This window comes from Nanorana parkeri, unplaced genomic scaffold, assembly GCF_000935625.1.
Source record: "Nanorana parkeri isolate BGI_ZX_2015 unplaced genomic scaffold, ASM93562v1 scaffold494, whole genome shotgun sequence".
NCBI classification, from domain to species: domain Eukaryota; kingdom Metazoa; phylum Chordata; class Amphibia; order Anura; family Dicroglossidae; genus Nanorana; species Nanorana parkeri.
Window position 1 is genome coordinate 440,642 of NW_017306762.1, and position 17,853 is coordinate 458,494.

The 17,853-nt window shown below is 41.3% G+C and overlaps 1 protein-coding gene across 6 annotated transcripts in view; it reads left to right on the forward strand.

The window, feature by feature from the left end:
• ABR (active BCR-related) overlaps positions 1–17,853 on the forward strand; it is a 306,836-nt gene that overhangs the window by 280,302 nt on the left and 8,681 nt on the right. For 5 of the 6 annotated variants that reach the window (XM_018561033.1, XM_018561031.1, XM_018561032.1 and 2 more), the window contains 4 exons: positions 15,432–15,491; positions 16,417–16,526; positions 16,717–16,856; positions 16,944–17,078. In XM_018561033.1, coding sequence (XP_018416535.1) covers positions 15,432–15,491; positions 16,417–16,526; positions 16,717–16,856; positions 16,944–17,078 — 445 coding nt within the window. Of the gene's footprint in view, positions 1–1,603; positions 2,044–15,431; positions 15,492–16,416; positions 16,527–16,716; positions 16,857–16,943; positions 17,079–17,853 lie in introns of those variants that run through there. The other variant, XM_018561035.1, reaches the window with a different exon arrangement.

Sequence of the window (17,853 nt, forward strand, 5' to 3'; positions counted from 1 at the left end):
CTAAGATCCCTTATTTACTGCTCGTTAAGAATATGTAAATATTTAAAACTCCAGCAAAATCTAAAAAAAAAAACTCCCCTTGCAGTTGGACTGCCCCTGCACTGCAATGTTTAAATGCTCATTTAGTTATAGGGTACCTGGAAAAAGGACTTTTACTTATCTGATCCCTGTTCCTACAGGCTCCAAGATTAGCACCAGTAGCCTCTCCCCCCACTCTGCTCCTGTGGCCAGAGGTCTGCTGACATCATCAAGAACAATGCAGGGCCCATAGCCCTGCATTACATGTGAGGACAACGAGGCACAGTCCAAAAGCTGGAGCACAGGGGAGACAAGATGGGCACCGACTGCTGAGGCAAGCAGGGTTCGGGTAACTAAAAGTCCTTTACACAGCTTCAATGTTAGCCATTGAAGTGCAGTGGCAGTTTTGTGTTTTCTGCGGGGATAAGCTTTAAATGTCCATGGCCTGGCTCCAGCATTTTTGTGTCTTCCAGGGAGTTTTGGGTCTTCCAGGGAGTTTTATGTTTTCCACAGAGTTTTGTGTTTTCCGTGGAGATAAGCTTTAAATGTCCCTGGGCTGGCCCCAGTATCACTTTTAAAGAAGAACTCCGGGAATAAGTATTCTTAGCCCTTGCAGTGGGGCTACCTCCACACTGGGTTAAGTGCTCAGTTTCGTCTAGGGACAAAAATAACAGTTATGCAAACCTGAACCTCATAATCAGCTGCCTGTTAGACCGGTCCCTTCAGCCTCACTCCCCCTTTGCTCTGGCGGTCTATGGTCCTTTGAGTCATCACGTACTATAGAGTGTATAGGATGTGGGGACGCCGAGGGACATTCCATCGCTGGAGCGAGGGTGGAGAGACCGGCCTAACAGCCAGCTGGCTGTGAGGTTCAGGTGAGTATAACTTTATTTATATCCCTAGACCAAAAAAACACTTAACCCTTGCAGTGTGGTGGTAGGATTTAAGATTATTTATACCCAGAGTTCTTCTTTAAGCTGAACTTAGGCAAACAAATCTTTCATCTATTATAAAAAAAAGAATCATGAGATGAACATTCTCTTCAGGACTTACCGCAGGTAGTGGTCAAGAGGTCTATTCTTCTTGTCTTAAGGAATTCTCCTTTTGAATACAACTTCTGTAAACACAAATGTGCAGACAGGCTCCTGGTTGCAGTTTAGTTCATTACAGTACTATATCAATTAAACTGTGACCAGTTCAATATGTACTAGTGACCTGTCACATCTGCTGCTATGATTGACCAGCCTTTAAATTAGATTGTAAGCTCCTCTGGCAGCACAGATTGGTGGCCATGGTTCAGGGTGCACTATGAAAACAGCAGCATTAATTTAATTCACATAGATTCAGTATTTTATTTGTAAAGAAGGCCTTATGTTTAGATCTGGCTCAGTAGTATTCCCGTTATTTGACATACTTTTTGTTTAGTTAGTGAAGTTTCCTTTTCTTTGAATGGTATCCAAACAGTTAAGATTCACAGGGGGAGAGTCTGGGCAGGAGGGAGGAGGAGTATGGAGAACAGAGAGGGCTGCCTTATGAATCCCCTTATGTCAGGCAGTAAGTCTCTGCACTCAGTTACACTGACTGGGTTATCTACACGCCTGTGCTCCATTTCTTCTGTGGAAGCTGAGCTGTGGTTCCACTACAGGCTGACCGGAATACCTTATCACTGATTTGTTCTTGTGCAAGAAAGGATTAGTGGACTGTGCATGAGGAATGAGGAGTGACAGCTACGCAGAGAGCATTAACCTGGTGGGTGGGAGACGGGGAAACTGGTGTGCAGGTGTCTGAGGACGTAGCACACTTTCTGTGACATACAGCATTGAAGAACAAAGGCACAGGAGAGCTTAGTACCTGCACAGAGCCATGACAGAGGTAATATTGCAGACAGACTGCAACCTGAACTCTGTTTGTGAACACCTTGAGCACTGCTGTCTGGAAAGGTTACAGGATGCGGGGGCTAAACGGCCCTCCAACACAGGGGCCCGGCTCTGGGGTCGAGTACGCAACAAGCTTCTCAGGCAAAAGGTAACAGACTTGTATTATCAACTTTGTAGAAATTTCCTATCTTTGTTGAGTTAATTGAAATGTTCAGGCTTTAGAATAAGGTAGAGGAAATGGCAATGATGATGGGCAAATGCAGTAGCCAACAGCGACCAGTGTGAGCTGTGACTGTTTGCTACGGATTACTCCAGTTTTACTCATCATCCTTGCTGTTTTCTTTAAACTAGCAGATGCATTTGATTGACTATGAACAGCCAGACCCTTGAACAATAATTCCATCACCTGCCCATCCAGTGTATGTCGGTGATCTCCCCATCGAGGCAGTACCACTCTGTGCCAGGTTATCACTGTCAGCCTCTGCAGCATCAGCAGGGACAAATAGCAAAATGGACAGAACCTTCAAACTTGCTGGATCTCTTGCCAGGTTGATTCCAGCCTCCTGAGGCTGTCATATCTGATCATTCAGACACTAAGATGTTTAATAACATCAACCCCAATTGTTATCTTGCCACAATCTTAGTTAATGATAGTCTTCAGTGGATAAACCCAGCTCACATGCAAATGGTGCAGAAACCCAGAGATTTCATTTGGAAACAGTGAGATTACTTTCCATCAGGCTGTGCTCTGAATTGAGTAAGATGATCTGAGCTGTAATTCTGTTTCCCAATACAAGCTATGGCAACCAATATCTTTCCAATTCATCTACTGCTGAATGGCCTGGTTTTTATATACACTTGTGGTTTCAAACCTTCCTCTGTCAGGAAATACAGATCCAAACACTTGACTTCATTGAGATCCAGTTCCCGGTGCTAGTTGAGTAAATGAAATAATGCCTTCCTGTGCTTGACAAGGTGAGCCACACACAGATGGTGCAGTGAGAACACGCAGTAGAGCTATCCCTGTTTAATGCACTGTAGCATTTATTTCACAGCCGATTGAAAGCTGCGGCGCACAGCACACAAACAATCGAGTGATCTGTATAAAGAATGCTTAAACCAGGTGTTACTTTTACCTTTTTATTTCTAACTAGAAACAGGTTTTGTTGTCTGTGTGGGATGTGCTGATTCCCGGATGTATGCCAGGAATCTGTGCCAACCTATTTGCATATATTGTGGCTCATTTATAAAAACTAGAGCAAAGGGGAAAAAAAGCCCTGGGCCTTTCCCTATAGTAGCCAATCAGGAGCTTTTTATTTAATAAATGAAGCAGTATGGACAGTACTGGAAATAAATAAATGGAAAACACCTTAACTTTTTTCCTGTTTATCATAATTCAGCCTTATTGTTTTGCATATGCAATTCTATGGGCCAGAGCCGTAGCTAGCTCCTTTTGCGCCCGAGGCAAGAACAGAAAATTGTGAGCCCCAACAGATGTGTGCGGTATGTGACATCTTACGAAACTAATGAAAACATTTTTAGTTTCCGGGGAATTTGGGGAAATATTAGGGGTCTAAACAGATCCCTGACATTTCCCTTTTGAAATAGAAAAAGAGATTGAGGACACACAGTCCTCTGCCCATACAGGTGGGGGAGAGCAGCAGGGATCCAAGGAGAAGCTGGAGCCTCTGCAGCTCCTCTTCTCCCTGCCGAGCCGCGGCTGTGTTGGCTGCCTGGTGCCCCTGATGCCAATGCCGCCCTGTGCTCACCATAGCAGCAGGGGCAAGAGGGTGCAGCCAGGCTGGCCCTTGCTACGCCCCCTTTCAGCTGCACCTGAGGCGAGTGCCTCACTCGCTCCATGGTAGCTACAGCCCTGCTATGGGCTCAGCTGGCAATAGCGCTGCTTACCTGCTTTCCTTTTATGACTTCTTGTATTACATTAGTATTTGCCCATTATCAGTGTGCTATGTACATATGACATATATGTTCACAGTGCGTTTGACCTCTTTGCATCTGGATTGTGTTGAGCAAATTGTTACCATCCAGAGCTGCAAAAGACACATCAGCTACAATGTGATAATTGTCATTGTTTAATCCTTCATTTCATGTACAGCTCTTCCCTTTGTTGTTTTATTCCAATTCCATGATTGACGGGAACAAAGTATATAATGCGGCCAGTTACAGTTCTAGACCTTAGTGCAGCTGCTGAAAAAGTGTTAAGCCATTGCAATGTGAATAAAGAGCACTGATGCCACATGGTTACCATTCAGAATCTGAGAATAAGGGGTGTGTGGTTTTAATCTCTGACTGTAGTGACTTTGGTATCAGGATTGTATTCTGCCATTCAGCAAAGTAGAATCCATACAGTATCACATTGCATTCAGCCAGCAGCCAGATGTGACAGCACAGTGCTCCTCTATTGATGAACTGCCCTGGAGTAATCCTTAATTGTTAGGTTACTCGAGCAAGAGAACCGGCCATTGTGTCTGAACATAGCTCAGTTCAGCGCTAATGGGGGCAGACGCCAGCTGGTGTGACGGGCAGCTGTTCTGAGAATCTGTGGTATGGTCGGACATGTGTACCACCCCATTCTGTGAAATCCTTGATATGTTGGACCCATGCCACAAATGTCAGGCACGTAAAGTCTAGCCCCTGACACGCGTGGATTATCCCTTTTATGTGGAGGGCAGCTGAAAGAGGCATTTTGTATGCTGCACTCCAAGGCTACAAGTTTGCGTTCTCTGTAGCTCCTACTTTGACTTGCTAACATACTTAAAGAATTGTTTAGCTATTCATTTTTATGGATAAGTGATACAATATGTCTGTAAAGCAGAACTCCAACAGTGCATGTAAACTGTTTGATACAATTTCAATAGGACCGCCATTTCTGTACACACTTTATGGGACTCATAAACCCATGTGGAGGCACTGACAAATCTGCACTTGTGTGTGGCATGCGTCATAGCTGAGCAGGTCTGAACCAGGTAAAAAATACAACTAATGATGTAATGGGAGTGTTCCCTGCGCCAACACTATTGCATTTCTTTTCCACCAAATAATGGACAGTAAATGGCACAGTTAGCAGCACCTTGCACGCCATTACAAGGAAACCCCTTAAACTTTCCCCTGATTGGTTGCATTGTCTACCTTTTAGCCAATTGGATGGCTGATTTAAAGACTTGTAGTTTGTACAATGAATTAACTGGCCATAAATAATGTGTGATGTGACATGGTTATTGACCTAGAAGTATGGAGAGTGACATAATATGAATGAGAAAAAAAACATTTTCTTCTTCTCTTGGTTCTGTATTGGTCATAGTATATTTCATTTATTTCATTCACTGAGGAGATAAAGAACAATCCATATAAAACATACTGATATTGGAGCAGCATTTCACTGCAGACAATAGAGGGAATACATTAATCAAGCTACAGTCACATAGCAAATCTCTCTCTGCTCCTGTTTTATGATGCAATACAGTTGATAAAGTTGCACCAAATATACTGCCTTGCTGTATGACACGATTGGTAACTCTGCCCTAATAAATGTCTGCAGGTCCTTTATTTGAACTACAGTTACAATAAATGGCATACATATGCATTTGATATTATTTAATGCAAGCAAAGCTGGGTGAGTGTGGTGATTGCTCTCCCCTGTACCAACACCATGCTATCCTGCCAGTCACAGACAGGCCTCCTGAGTCTTTGTACTACAAGGCTTTGTGGTTTTTACTGCATCAGTAATGGGTTCTTTTGTAAGTGTGCGGCTTTTTTTTTTTTTATATACAGTATCTTGTATCATACATTTTTTATAAAGGAGTGATAGGGTACTGCACATTTGACAAACACTGTGATTATTCATTTGTCAAATATTAAAACTATATATGTAACATTCACTGCAGTTGTCTGCAGTACTCAAAAGCTATTTACTATTGTTCAGCTATTGTGTGTCTTTTTTCAACTTGCATTATAAAAAAAAAAAACTTGTTCAAATGTCTTTATACTCTGCATCTATGTATAAGAATGTAATGCACACACATCATCATACTAACTCATCATCAATACATTATCTTCCAGCATAGGAGGCTTGGTGCCTAACTTCTTTCTATGGCTAGCCATACACAGCTCAAATTTTGCACCGTTCCTTACAATTTCTTTAACAGTACACAAATGCTCCCTATAGCTCCAAACACCAATGCCCCCTATAGCTCCAAACACCAATGCTCCCTATAGCTCCAAACACCAATGCCCCCTATAGCTCCAAACACCAATGCCCCCTATAGCTCCAAACACCAATGCTCCCTATAGCTCCCAACACCAATGCTCCCTATAGCTCCAAACACCAATGCTCCCTATAGCTCCAAACACCAATGCTTCCTATAGCTCCAAACACCAATGCTTCCTATAGCTCCAAACACCAATGCTCCCTATAGCTCCAAACACCAATGCTCCCTATAGCTCCAAACACCAATGCTCCCTATAGCTCCAAAGACCAATGCTCCCTATAGCTTCAAACACCAATGCTCCCTGTAACCTCAACACCAACCATCCCTGAAATACCAACACCAACCCTCCTTGAAATACCAACACCAATCTTCCCTTTAACACAATTACTATTCCTCCTTGTAACCTCATCACGAATCCTTCCTTAAACTCCAACACCAATCCTCCCTGTAGTACTAACTCTAATGCTCCCTTTAATCCCAGCACTAATCCTTCCTCTAACCTCAACACCAATCATCCCTGTAACCCCAACAGAAACCCTTCCTGTAACTCGAACACCAATGCTCCCTTTAACACAGTTACTAATCCTCCCTGTAACCTCAACACCAATCCTCCCTGCAACCCCAAGCCTTCCTGTAACACAACTAACAACACTTTTCCCGCCTAATTTAAAGACCATCTCCTACTGTACCAAAAGATACAAGAGCTAGGATCTAGGTTCGTGTTCATTGTGTATATCCACAAAAGAGTTAATTCAGAGAAAACAAATGAAGTTACCTACAAATTACCCAGTACATATTTCCCTCTGCCTCCCTCGACTCAGAAGTTACTCATATCTTGTGTATACATAGAGAAAGTGACACTACTGCCGACATCACAGAGTCAAGGACAGCCAGTCTAGAGTGAATCATCATGAACTGTTAGTGCCTGTCTGGAAGTGTCGCTGGTATTTTGCATGAATCACACATCAGAAAGGGACACCAATGTGTTTTCTCTTTTCAGTACCAGGCTCGGTTTCTTTGTAACCATCTGCTGGTTATTTAAGAAGAGGAATGACCTGGGGGAGCTGTCACTAGGCATGTCACAATTGCCTGGAGTATGCGCTTTAATTGGTATAATTTACATAGTGTTCTACAGCGTGCTGCACCATCTGTTAACCCTTTCCTTGTGTTCAGTAATCGCTCATGTCTTTATAAGGATTGGTATTGGCCACTAGATGTCATAAAACAGTAAACTTGGTCTTAAGATCAGCTTTAAGCACCTCCCTACTAACATGCAGAGATGATATTACCCACCCCAGGAAATTCCCTGGCCATGTTGTTCAATATGTTGCTATCTTTACTATTACTGGAATGTGTGTGTGTGTGTGTGTATATGTGTGTATATATATATATACATATATGTATATATATATATAGTATCATGATATTTGGTTATTATAAATGCATAGAAAAATAGGAAAACTCTGCTAAATATAACAGGTGGGTAAGGGGGATAAGAGTACATGCTTTTGGAGGAACCTGCGGTAAACAAACACTACATTTTTATTGTCATAAAAGGTTATACAGTCTAATATAGTTTAAAAAAACATACAACTCCCTCTCCTAGTGTAAAAACGTTTATATAGAGAAAACAAAAATTACTTGCATAGAGATAAATTGGGATGAGCAGTAAGATAGCAGGCAGATCCTAGAGACCGATTTTCTGACGCGTTTCCGGGAGCTACCTCCCCCGAAATGCGTCAAGATAATCGATCGTCTATAGCTAATTACTCTATGTGAGTAATTTTTATGAAAACAATGTTACTCTATATAAAATAAACGTTTTTACACTAGGAGAGGGCACTGTTTGTTTTTTGTTTTACATGGTATGTGAGGATACTTCCCGTTGGCCTTGAGGATGGCAGCCCTTTCCCTTCACGTTGATGTGGAAGAACTTTTCATGCTGAGCGCTGTGGTGTACATTAGTCTAATATAGTTGGGAAATGATAAATTAGAATACACTGACATCTGACCCTGCTCACAGTCTGACGTTCCTACCACAGTCACACATATGTGAACATAGTAAGGCTAATCTAGGTGAAAGCTAGTAACTGGAAACTGGACAACTTACAGAAACTCTGGGAGCAAGGTCACATTGTATGCAGAGAAAACTCACACCGAACATTATGCTGTGCACTTCACTTTACCTGACACAATCCTAGAAAGTCGGTCAGTTACAAGCATATAAAACGCACCTCAGTCCTCCAAAAACAGATATTTATGTCTTAGGTAAATACCAGTGGCTTGACTCACCTGCCAGCGGCTAATCTCTCCTGCTGACCAAATAGACAAAAGCTGTATAAGAAGAGTAAATGATTCAGACCACTGGTGGACCCCTATAGCTGATATATAGGGTTTGATAGGACTAGACACTTAGTGGTCTGTTTATAAACAATTTGCAGAGCCATTCACCCTGCAAATGAATGTTCATTCTGTATGAATAGACAAAAACAAACATTCTTGGTAAATTTTCAGGTCAAATGTAACATTTGGAAAATACCACATTGTGGCCACTAGATGAAGCTGAGAAGCATAATTCATCTCTATTTCTTATGCTCCTTAGCTCCAGCTTCTGGCCATAATGTGGTATTTTACTGATATTACATTTAACCTAAAAAAGAAAATAAACTAAGTACATTCATTTTTGATATGCAGAAAACAAACATTCACAGGGAAAATGGTTCTACAAATACTTTTTTGAAAAGACCCATTAAAGTCAAACTGATAAGTAACTATAATATTAGCTAATATGAAACATGGCATGTGATTGTGGTCCTAAGATCCTGATATGTCACCTGAGTATCTCCTGTTAAAGCTGCAAAAGATGTATACATCTGGCTAGGTGCAGCAACAAGGTACTATGTATGGGACAATTGATCTATCTCCAATTGCATGCTATTATTATAGACAATCTGTAGATTTGTTGTTGGTTTTTTTTGTCTTCTTCCAATATACACATCAGCTTTACATCAGTAGTCAGTTTTTTTTTTTTTTTTAAAGCTGCGTATATAGTTTGTAGGTATATATGTGCATGAAATTAGCCATATGTAGTCAGAAGATGCATACAGTGCAGTCAGTGTACTCAGCATGACTGAACACAAAGCAATCTCAATGGGCACCAGAGAGAGATTCTATAATTACTCTAATAAATAATGTGTTTGAACAATATAGAACAGCAGGAATGTGAAAATGAAAAATGACTTGCAGGTATTACAGAATGCAATACATTTCCAATAAAGTATGAAAGTGTGTATGTAAATGTTAGCTATGTACACAACTCTAAATATGTGCCATTAGCTACACATATGTTACTGGAGAGTGCAAGAGGCGTGCTGGCTACAGGAATGTTGATGCATCCTGTGCACATACTCTGCTGGAGGCTTACCAATTACTGGCTGCAGTGTTCTTCAATGGGCTTAGCAGACAGGAAGACATCTATGCATGGAAACATCATTCATCTTTTCTATAAGCCACGTTTAACCTCTTGCCGTCCGCCCGTAGTAAAAAAACGGACGGACGGCACTGCAGCATAAGTACATTCATTTTATTCTTGTAAAACAGCTTCATAAAGCATTACCGGTGTTATTTAGAAGCTACCTACAAACGTTTATGAACTGGCACACAAATCCTGGATGATTCCCTGCCAAAAAATCTTTCCAAAACTGACCACGCATAATTTGTTTGGTGTACAACCTCCTTTCGATTTACCAACAGCCACGTAGCGCAGGGGCCTACCTTAGCATTCCATTCATTTTATATACAGTGGGGTAAGCCCTTAAAGTTTGAATTTGTTGGTGAATCTGAAGCTGGCCATACACATTACAATCTCCTTTACTGATCCCAAAACGCCTAAACAAAACAATACAATTTGTAACCAATGAGACTGGCCCTACATAGCTGTTTGTAGATCTAAAGCTGGTTGTACAAGCAGGTTGTAATGCTTTTTGGCAAGCTAAAGAGGAGATTGTACAATTAGATTGCAGAAATGTATGTGGCAGCTTAAGGAGAAATTGTTGTACAAACATGCATAAGTTAATTGCAGCCATATCAATGCACATGTAGTATTGTACCTTTCATGGTCAACCTCCTTCTTCTTGGTTGCAGCATTGCAACTTAAGCATTTGCAGTGGGAAAATGTGCCTGTGGAGAAGGCAAAGGGGAGCACCAAGCTCAAGCTCCCATCCTCTTATGGGGAATTCAAAATTAATTGTATCTAATCACCCAGTAAATCAACTGTCCCCCATGAATGCTCAAACATGATGTCTGCCTTGGACGGGGAGGGCCTACCAATATAAAATTGTTCTCCAATTCAATTGTAACCTGTCAGTCAGACTAATTCAACTTCTGCAAGTTTAGTATAGTGCAGTTGTCTTGCAGTGAGTTTTAGATGTGTTTTGGACTTGTTTTACATTCATTACCGTTCATCCTTAGAAAAGGTATGTTTGTTGTAAGTAGCAGCCCATTTGTCTTTTATGTTTATATCTTATCTGCCATTATTGTAACAGTTTGTACATTGTGTTATCAAAGTATGTGCATCCGGCCTTAGCCATGTTGTTCTAAATTTCCGCTGGTGGTTAAACGTCTAATTGTAATAATGTGTAGAGTTTGTGTGCTTCAACAATTGCATTTAACCATTCCATTCAGCTCATTTAGCTGTATTTCCTTCATTGTATTGACAATTGCCTGGATAATTAGAAACATGCGGAGGGCACAAGTTTCCTTCTCAGGTCTGCTGTGGAAGCAGGGTGTAACAGTTTCCATGGAACACCATACTGCTAGATGGAATTTTAAGGCTATCACAACATGCTGCTATAAAAAACAAAGCAGAGGGTTCTAGTAGGAAATAAAATACTGCTTTTCTCTAATGTCACTATCTCCATTCAAGCCAGAAGTATAACTGTGCTATAAATCAATCCCAGTCTTCTGTATATGACCTATTCCATTGTGGTACCTTGGGTCTAGTGTAAAAATAGGTTATTGCTTTCAGAGTAAGCCTATGCAAAAAGAATGAAGTGATGGTTTAAAATGAACCAAAATGATATATGGAAAACTTTATAGAATAGCTGAAAATCTTGTTCCTGTAATGAAGAAAATGCAACCTCTTGCCAGTGGTCTTTCACATGATCAATGCCACAACTTTTTGCTGATCTCATATGATTGTGGGTTGACCGAACAGTCCTATGTTATCATTTACCATTGCATGAGCAGAAACAGAGCCATTGGTCCTGTCAAATTTCAGGTGGTTTGTCTTTAAAATCGTTTGATAGTCTTAAAAGATTAGCCAGGCATGATATTTCATTTCATAGGTGGAGTCACCAGTGGACTCCAGTGCTGCAGTCTCCCAGCTATGGGAATGCTTGTAATGGTCACAACTTCTAGGAACTCTTAACACAAAGATTTCTCCACCAAAGTTCCTCAGAGATTAAGGAAACATTGAGGTAGTTTATCTCCCGTGTCTACCAAAAACCGAAACTCGCTGGCTATTACTAGACTGTATAAAGCTTATCCCTAGTCTTGCTTTACTGCTTATAGTGACCGATCGCTGATGCACATTCCTATTAAGCCCAATGACTTATTGACAAGTGTTGAAGGCAGAAATAAGGATGTTAGCCCTCAAAAATAAGTTAGCAATGGCAGATTTCATATTTCTTTCTTGACAAGTTCCTTCACAGTAAAGATAAGCTTTGCCCTTTATGGTACCTCCAGCCCAATCACTGAAATAGTTATGTGTATTCCAGGTGTAGCACAGCATGTAGCTGGTATATGTCACACACTATTAGAGCTGTGAATGGCCTGTGCATAGATAAATGGATGTCATCAGCTGGTCATTTACTTTGAGCCATTCTTTCCTCCTGTCTTCTGAACTTGAATGTCTCCATTGTGCGATCCGGTCTTGGAGGGAGGTAAAGCAGAGTCTGCTGGTGCTGCATTAAAGATCCCAAGATGCTTACTCATGACCCTGTTCAGCTGAATTGCACTTACTTGAGCTCGTTAGTTGTGCATGCAGAACATTTTCAGTGCAATATCGTATACACATCCCTTTTGATGTTGTTCTGGTCGGGGGACTCTTTGCTATTTGCTCTCACTGGACGTACCCTGGAGACTACAGATGAAATGTAAGAAGATAATTGAATTCCGCTCTGTTCCTCCACATAATTACATCAGACAGGATCTCTGAATGTTGTTTGATACTGAAGGAAATACTTTGAAAACTTAAAGCAAATGGTTTAGATTTACTCTAGCAATGACGGCTTTGTTAACACTTTTCAGAAGCTATGTTGCATCATATACATTTTTTCCTGGCTTTGTTGCATGCAAAAACGTGAGATGCCAGCAGAAGAGTTTTATGCTTTATAAATGCCATTGGCCTGGTCCCTACCTAATAGCTAACAACTTCTCACTGCCATGTCTGATAATCTATTGACAGTGGCATTGTGACATTAACACCCATTTGACCATAAGAAACCATATCTGTTTAGAGGAAGAATGCAGCTAAACTCATGATGCAATCATCACCAAACTCTAGGAAACTGAGATTTGTTTAGTAGCTTTGGGTATTGAAACTTTACGCTTGAGCTCTGCAGTGCTTTAATAATCATTATGGTCTCAGAAAGTGTTGGGAACTAAATGACTGCTAGTTTTCCCATAAGAGGCTCTCCAATTGCAGGGAAAGGATTTGTTGTATTACCGTAAGTGGGTTCAGCATCTACTCATATAAAATTATATTCTGATTTTAACTGTGTGTGCAGAAATGCATTTCTGTATGTACAGGAGTCATCCCTGGTGACATCTGTATCCAAGGGAGCTCTAGTTTGCTGACCTAATTAATCCACCCCGACTGATAACACCCTATATCAGAGGACTGTCATCAATGGTGTCTGCTAAAGTCTATTAATTTTAGACATTTGTTGCTTTCCTTTCTTCTGCTTTTTTGCCTTGTATACAGTATATGGGTCACCCGTAGAATTTCTACCCTGGTCTAACAACTTCACGAGATATAGTAGAAATCATTGCAAAAGTATGGTGCGTATTGAACGCAGGGTGAAGCAGTGAAGCTATCATAACATTGCTGCCAGACAGGTCTTGGTGTACCACCATAGCATGTTTGGCCACCCAAGGGGAAACAGGTCCCAGAATTAGGCTCCAGACTTTAGACACCTGGCAGATCTGTGTCCAAGGTATTTTATGACTACACATACAAAGACCCTAAAGGGCCAAAACCAGACTGTCCAGTTCAGAACAGGTGGAATCTTACATGCTATTGGCTCACAGAAGTACATAACTGGTTTATTTCTGTGTTGTCTGCGTTTGGAATTGAAACAAATGTTTAAAGGGTTTTGAACATGCCCGGGCATGTCAATGCCCAGATGTTCAACACCCTTTAAACATTTGTTTAAATTCTAAACGCAGACAACACAGAAATAAACCAGTTATGTACTTCTGTGAGCCAATAGCATGTAAGATTCCACCTGTTCTGAACTGGACAGTCTGGTTTTGGCCCTTTAGGGTCTTTGTATGTGTAGTCATAAAAGACCTTGGACACAGATCTAACCTTGTGCCTGTTACAGGTTCTATAGCTTTTTACATCTTATTTTTCTTCTTTTCAATAATTAATCATCTCTTATTTACAAGTCTTTTTATGATTGGCCAAGTCACAGCTGAACAACATGAATGTCTGTATCTGTTGTGTTTTCATGAAGCCACTCCAACCAAATGTTTTTAATGGAATGGAGATGGCTTATTACATCAGCCAGGTTTTTAGGTGTTTATTGCTGTGCCCTCATTGGAGAGATCTCCCTTCACTTCCTGTGCTGGTGAGAGGTACATGAATGAATAGGAAATTGCTCCAATGGAGACACAGAGAGCAGGAAAAACACTAGTATTAGAGGAGGAACGGTTTGAACCTCTGTGAGCCTCTTATTGCAGTCTGTGCCTTAATGTATGGGTAACCCTCATTTCTCCCACGACTTGTCTACAGATGTAAGAGGTGATGCCATAAAAACTAACGTTCTGACCATATTGTATGCAATTACAAATTAAGGGTTTTAGCTGGATTTGTGTTAAAAACATTTACAATAGTTATTATATATATTTTGGCTTTCTTTTCAAATCTCTTATTTTCGTTCTCCAATAACAATTTAATCAGTTGCAGCAGAAAGAATTGACATTTTCCATGACACCAAAGGGGAAAAGGAAGGAACATTGCACAGTTTTTTGGATGCATAACCAGGTTGAAGGTCAAACAATACAAAGTAGTAATACAAATTAAAAGTAATCATGGTCCCCACATAACCCACTTGTATATTCAGGTGAAGGCATGCCTGTGCGAGTAGAAAGAACAAGGAGAAGAGAGGGGAAACCTAATGGGGTAATTGGGTAGGGGGGAAGAGGGGAAAGAAAGTGTTAATAAGAAAGAAAAATGAAGATACCAAACCATAGAACAACATTTGGCAAAAATCTGTTACCATGTATTATATATTTTTAAGTTTAGTTAAAGGGCAAAAGACATGCACTCCACTCTAAACATGACAATGATACATGTGAAATAGTAAGATCATTATCCTGATTAAAATAATCAGTGTACTAGGTTCCCTGCTGCTGCTGTGTACCCCATTATATATAAACACATATTTGAAAGTTAGAACACCAATGCCTACTAACTGACAGACGTACAGAAAGCTGCACCATGTATGCTGCGGTTCTTGTTTTCTTTGGCCTTTTTTTTTTTTGGCCCTTGGGCAACATAAAGTCACACAGGAAATGACTGACTGTCTTTCCCAGGGGTTATAAATAGAAGAGCGAATGTGTGTTAGACCCCATTGAAATGGAAAACTTGAACTTTCAGATTCTGGTTTGTTTATACCAGACCAAATTGGATAGAAATAGATCTGCTCTTCTGTCCTTGGGAAAGGCTTGCTGTCTTTCTAACAGGTGTAAAAATAGACCTGCGGGTAGTACAGGCTCCTTTGGTCTACTTTTATTAAAGGTTTGTGGTTTCTGAGCCGTCAATGTACAGGCCAATAATAGAAATGTTGTGCTGTAGCACCTGCTGCCTGAGGTTGAGGGGACAGGAAGATGTTCTGCTGCAAGGCATTGTAAACTGCTGATTGCTTCTCACCTACACTGCACAGCTGTTCTGCAAAAGATCACTGCTCTTACAATGTTTGTGTCTTGTGTTCCAGGATAGGATCTGCCAGCGATAATTATACTGAGCTGGTGTGCCGTTTAATGTCAGTCTTGACAATGTTATGTGCTTTTTTTTTTTTTGCAGCTGGATCCCCAGGCAGTGCAGAGCAAGAACTGGCATGTGGATGTCATAGAGATGAATGGGGTGAGTGACAAAAGGCACACAAGCTGTAGGTGTATGATATAGTTACTGCTAAGGATGGTCAACTAAGGGGCAGAACCTCCCACCAAGAGGCCACATCCTCGGGTTGTCTTGGCTGTCTATATACTGCCATACACACATTGTCATGCGTTGACACGCATTGTGGTGCGTTTCAACATCAATGGGCTGAAACGCACCATAGCATAACATTTTCCTGTTATTGTAAAGGGCTGCAAAACTGTTGGCGCTATATAAATCCTGTATAAGAATAAGAACAATAACATAAAAAAATGGGGAGGGGTGCATTATCCTGCAGTCCAACACACAAGACACCATTTGTTGTATTGTGCTACAGTGCACGCACATTTTGACGGTGCTTTGGGGAGCCATTCACAATGAATGGCACCGCAGTATAGCAAGTGCAGTAATGCAGCCAAGTGGTGTAAATAGGCCATTAATGTGGTCTCATTGGGGCATACCCCTCACATCTGATGTGATCATCCCAATAGGCCTTAAATATTTCATGCTGCTTAAAGAGCCAGTCAACCCAAAAGTGGTATTTTCATTTTCTCGTACACGCTGCACCTGATAATTTATTTTATTTTGAGGACACACTTGGTGAGATCTTTGCACTTGAGTTACTGGGTCTGTACACCTCCTGTGGCTTAACCCACCAGACTCTAGCTATAGTTAAATCATCACTTCTGGTGGTAGGACCATTTTGGTGCCTGTGTTTGGGCGGGTATAGATGGCAAACAAGCTGCGTGTGGGCCAGTGGATATAGGTCACCAGCAGTGCTGGAAATGTTCATCCAGTACTCATTTCTTAATAAACAAACATAGGCAAAAACTAGGTGAACTATGTTGCATTTCCGGCTCAATGAATATGGATTTGTGTTTAATTTTTGGTTAATGCTTTTTACTTTCAGGTTAAAGTTGAGTTTTCTATGAAGTTCAGCAGCCGAGATATGAGCTTGAAGAGGACGCCCTCTAAGAAGCAGACGGGTGTTTTTGGAGTTAAAATCAGTGTGGTGACAAAGTGGGTGGATCTCCTTACTCTCTCTAGATAGATCAGTAGAGTACTCATTATTCCCTATATGGCACTTCAGTTTGACTTTGACCAATTAGCACCAAAGCAACTGTCATAAAAAGTGGAGCTTGTCTATTGTAGAGCCAGTGAGTACTGCTTATTACAGGTGGTCTAATGAGCACATCTCTGTCTGTACCAGGCGTGAGCGATCCAAGGTGCCGTATATAGTGCGTCAATGTGTAGAGGAGGTGGAAAAGCGTGGCATTGAGGAGGTCGGGATATACAGGATATCTGGAGTGGCCACCGACATTCAGGCCTTGAAAGCTGCTTTTGATGCAAGTAGGTTTTAAGTGGAATGAAATTGGTAATAGTTAAAGAAAAAAAACCGACCTTATGGACATTGATTGTTTCTGATTTCCTTTATAGATAGCAAAGACATCCTGATGATGCTTAGTGACATGGACATTAATGCCATAGCTGGGACATTAAAACTGTATTTCCGTGAGCTCCCTGAACCACTCCTTACAGACAGACTGTATCTGGCTTTCATGGAAGGAATTGGTATGTGACACTCTTGTTTTACCTTATTAACATTGAGAAAGGAGTCAGGCTGAACCCTGTATATCTCTAAAATAGCATTTAAAAGAAGATGATTGTCATTCAGTACCAGTTAGATTCATTTGTAATTTGATGTGTCTGCTTACATCATTCCTTACTGCTGTATGTTGGTGGCAACCCCGATTCCCAGTCCTCTAAAGTAAGCAATCTGTTCAGTATCACCTTGTAAAGGTGCCCATACACTGTACGATAATCGCGGGAAATCCCGCGATCGTACGATAATCACAAAGTGTATGGAAGGCGTGCGACCGTTACTACTGTACGATCGCACGTCTGTCGTCGAACAAGCAGGCTGGAAAACCCGCCGAGAATCGTACGATTCTCGGCGGGTTAGTGGCGTGCTTGTTTGACAACTGCCGTTCAGCATTGCAGTCATCGGAAGCCCGCCCCTCAGCAGCCTGTCCATGATGGGCAGATCGTACGTTTTTTAAATTACTTTACAACCCTGGCAAGACAAAAGTCTTGCCAGGGTTGTAAAGTGTATGGCCACCTTAATACTTTTAGTCTTGGTACCAGCTGCCATATCACAGCAGTGAATCTTCAGTGGTTTTGGGGTCAATACAGAAGCTCAGTTCCAGTTCACCCCAAAGGTTTAACATTGCACTCCAAACATGCTGTTGTGGTAGTATGATATGCAGGCCCAGATTTCCCACAAGGCCACTGAGGCCCGGCCTCAGGGCGGCAGCGATGACCTTGTGGGGAAGTTGCGGGCGCCGGT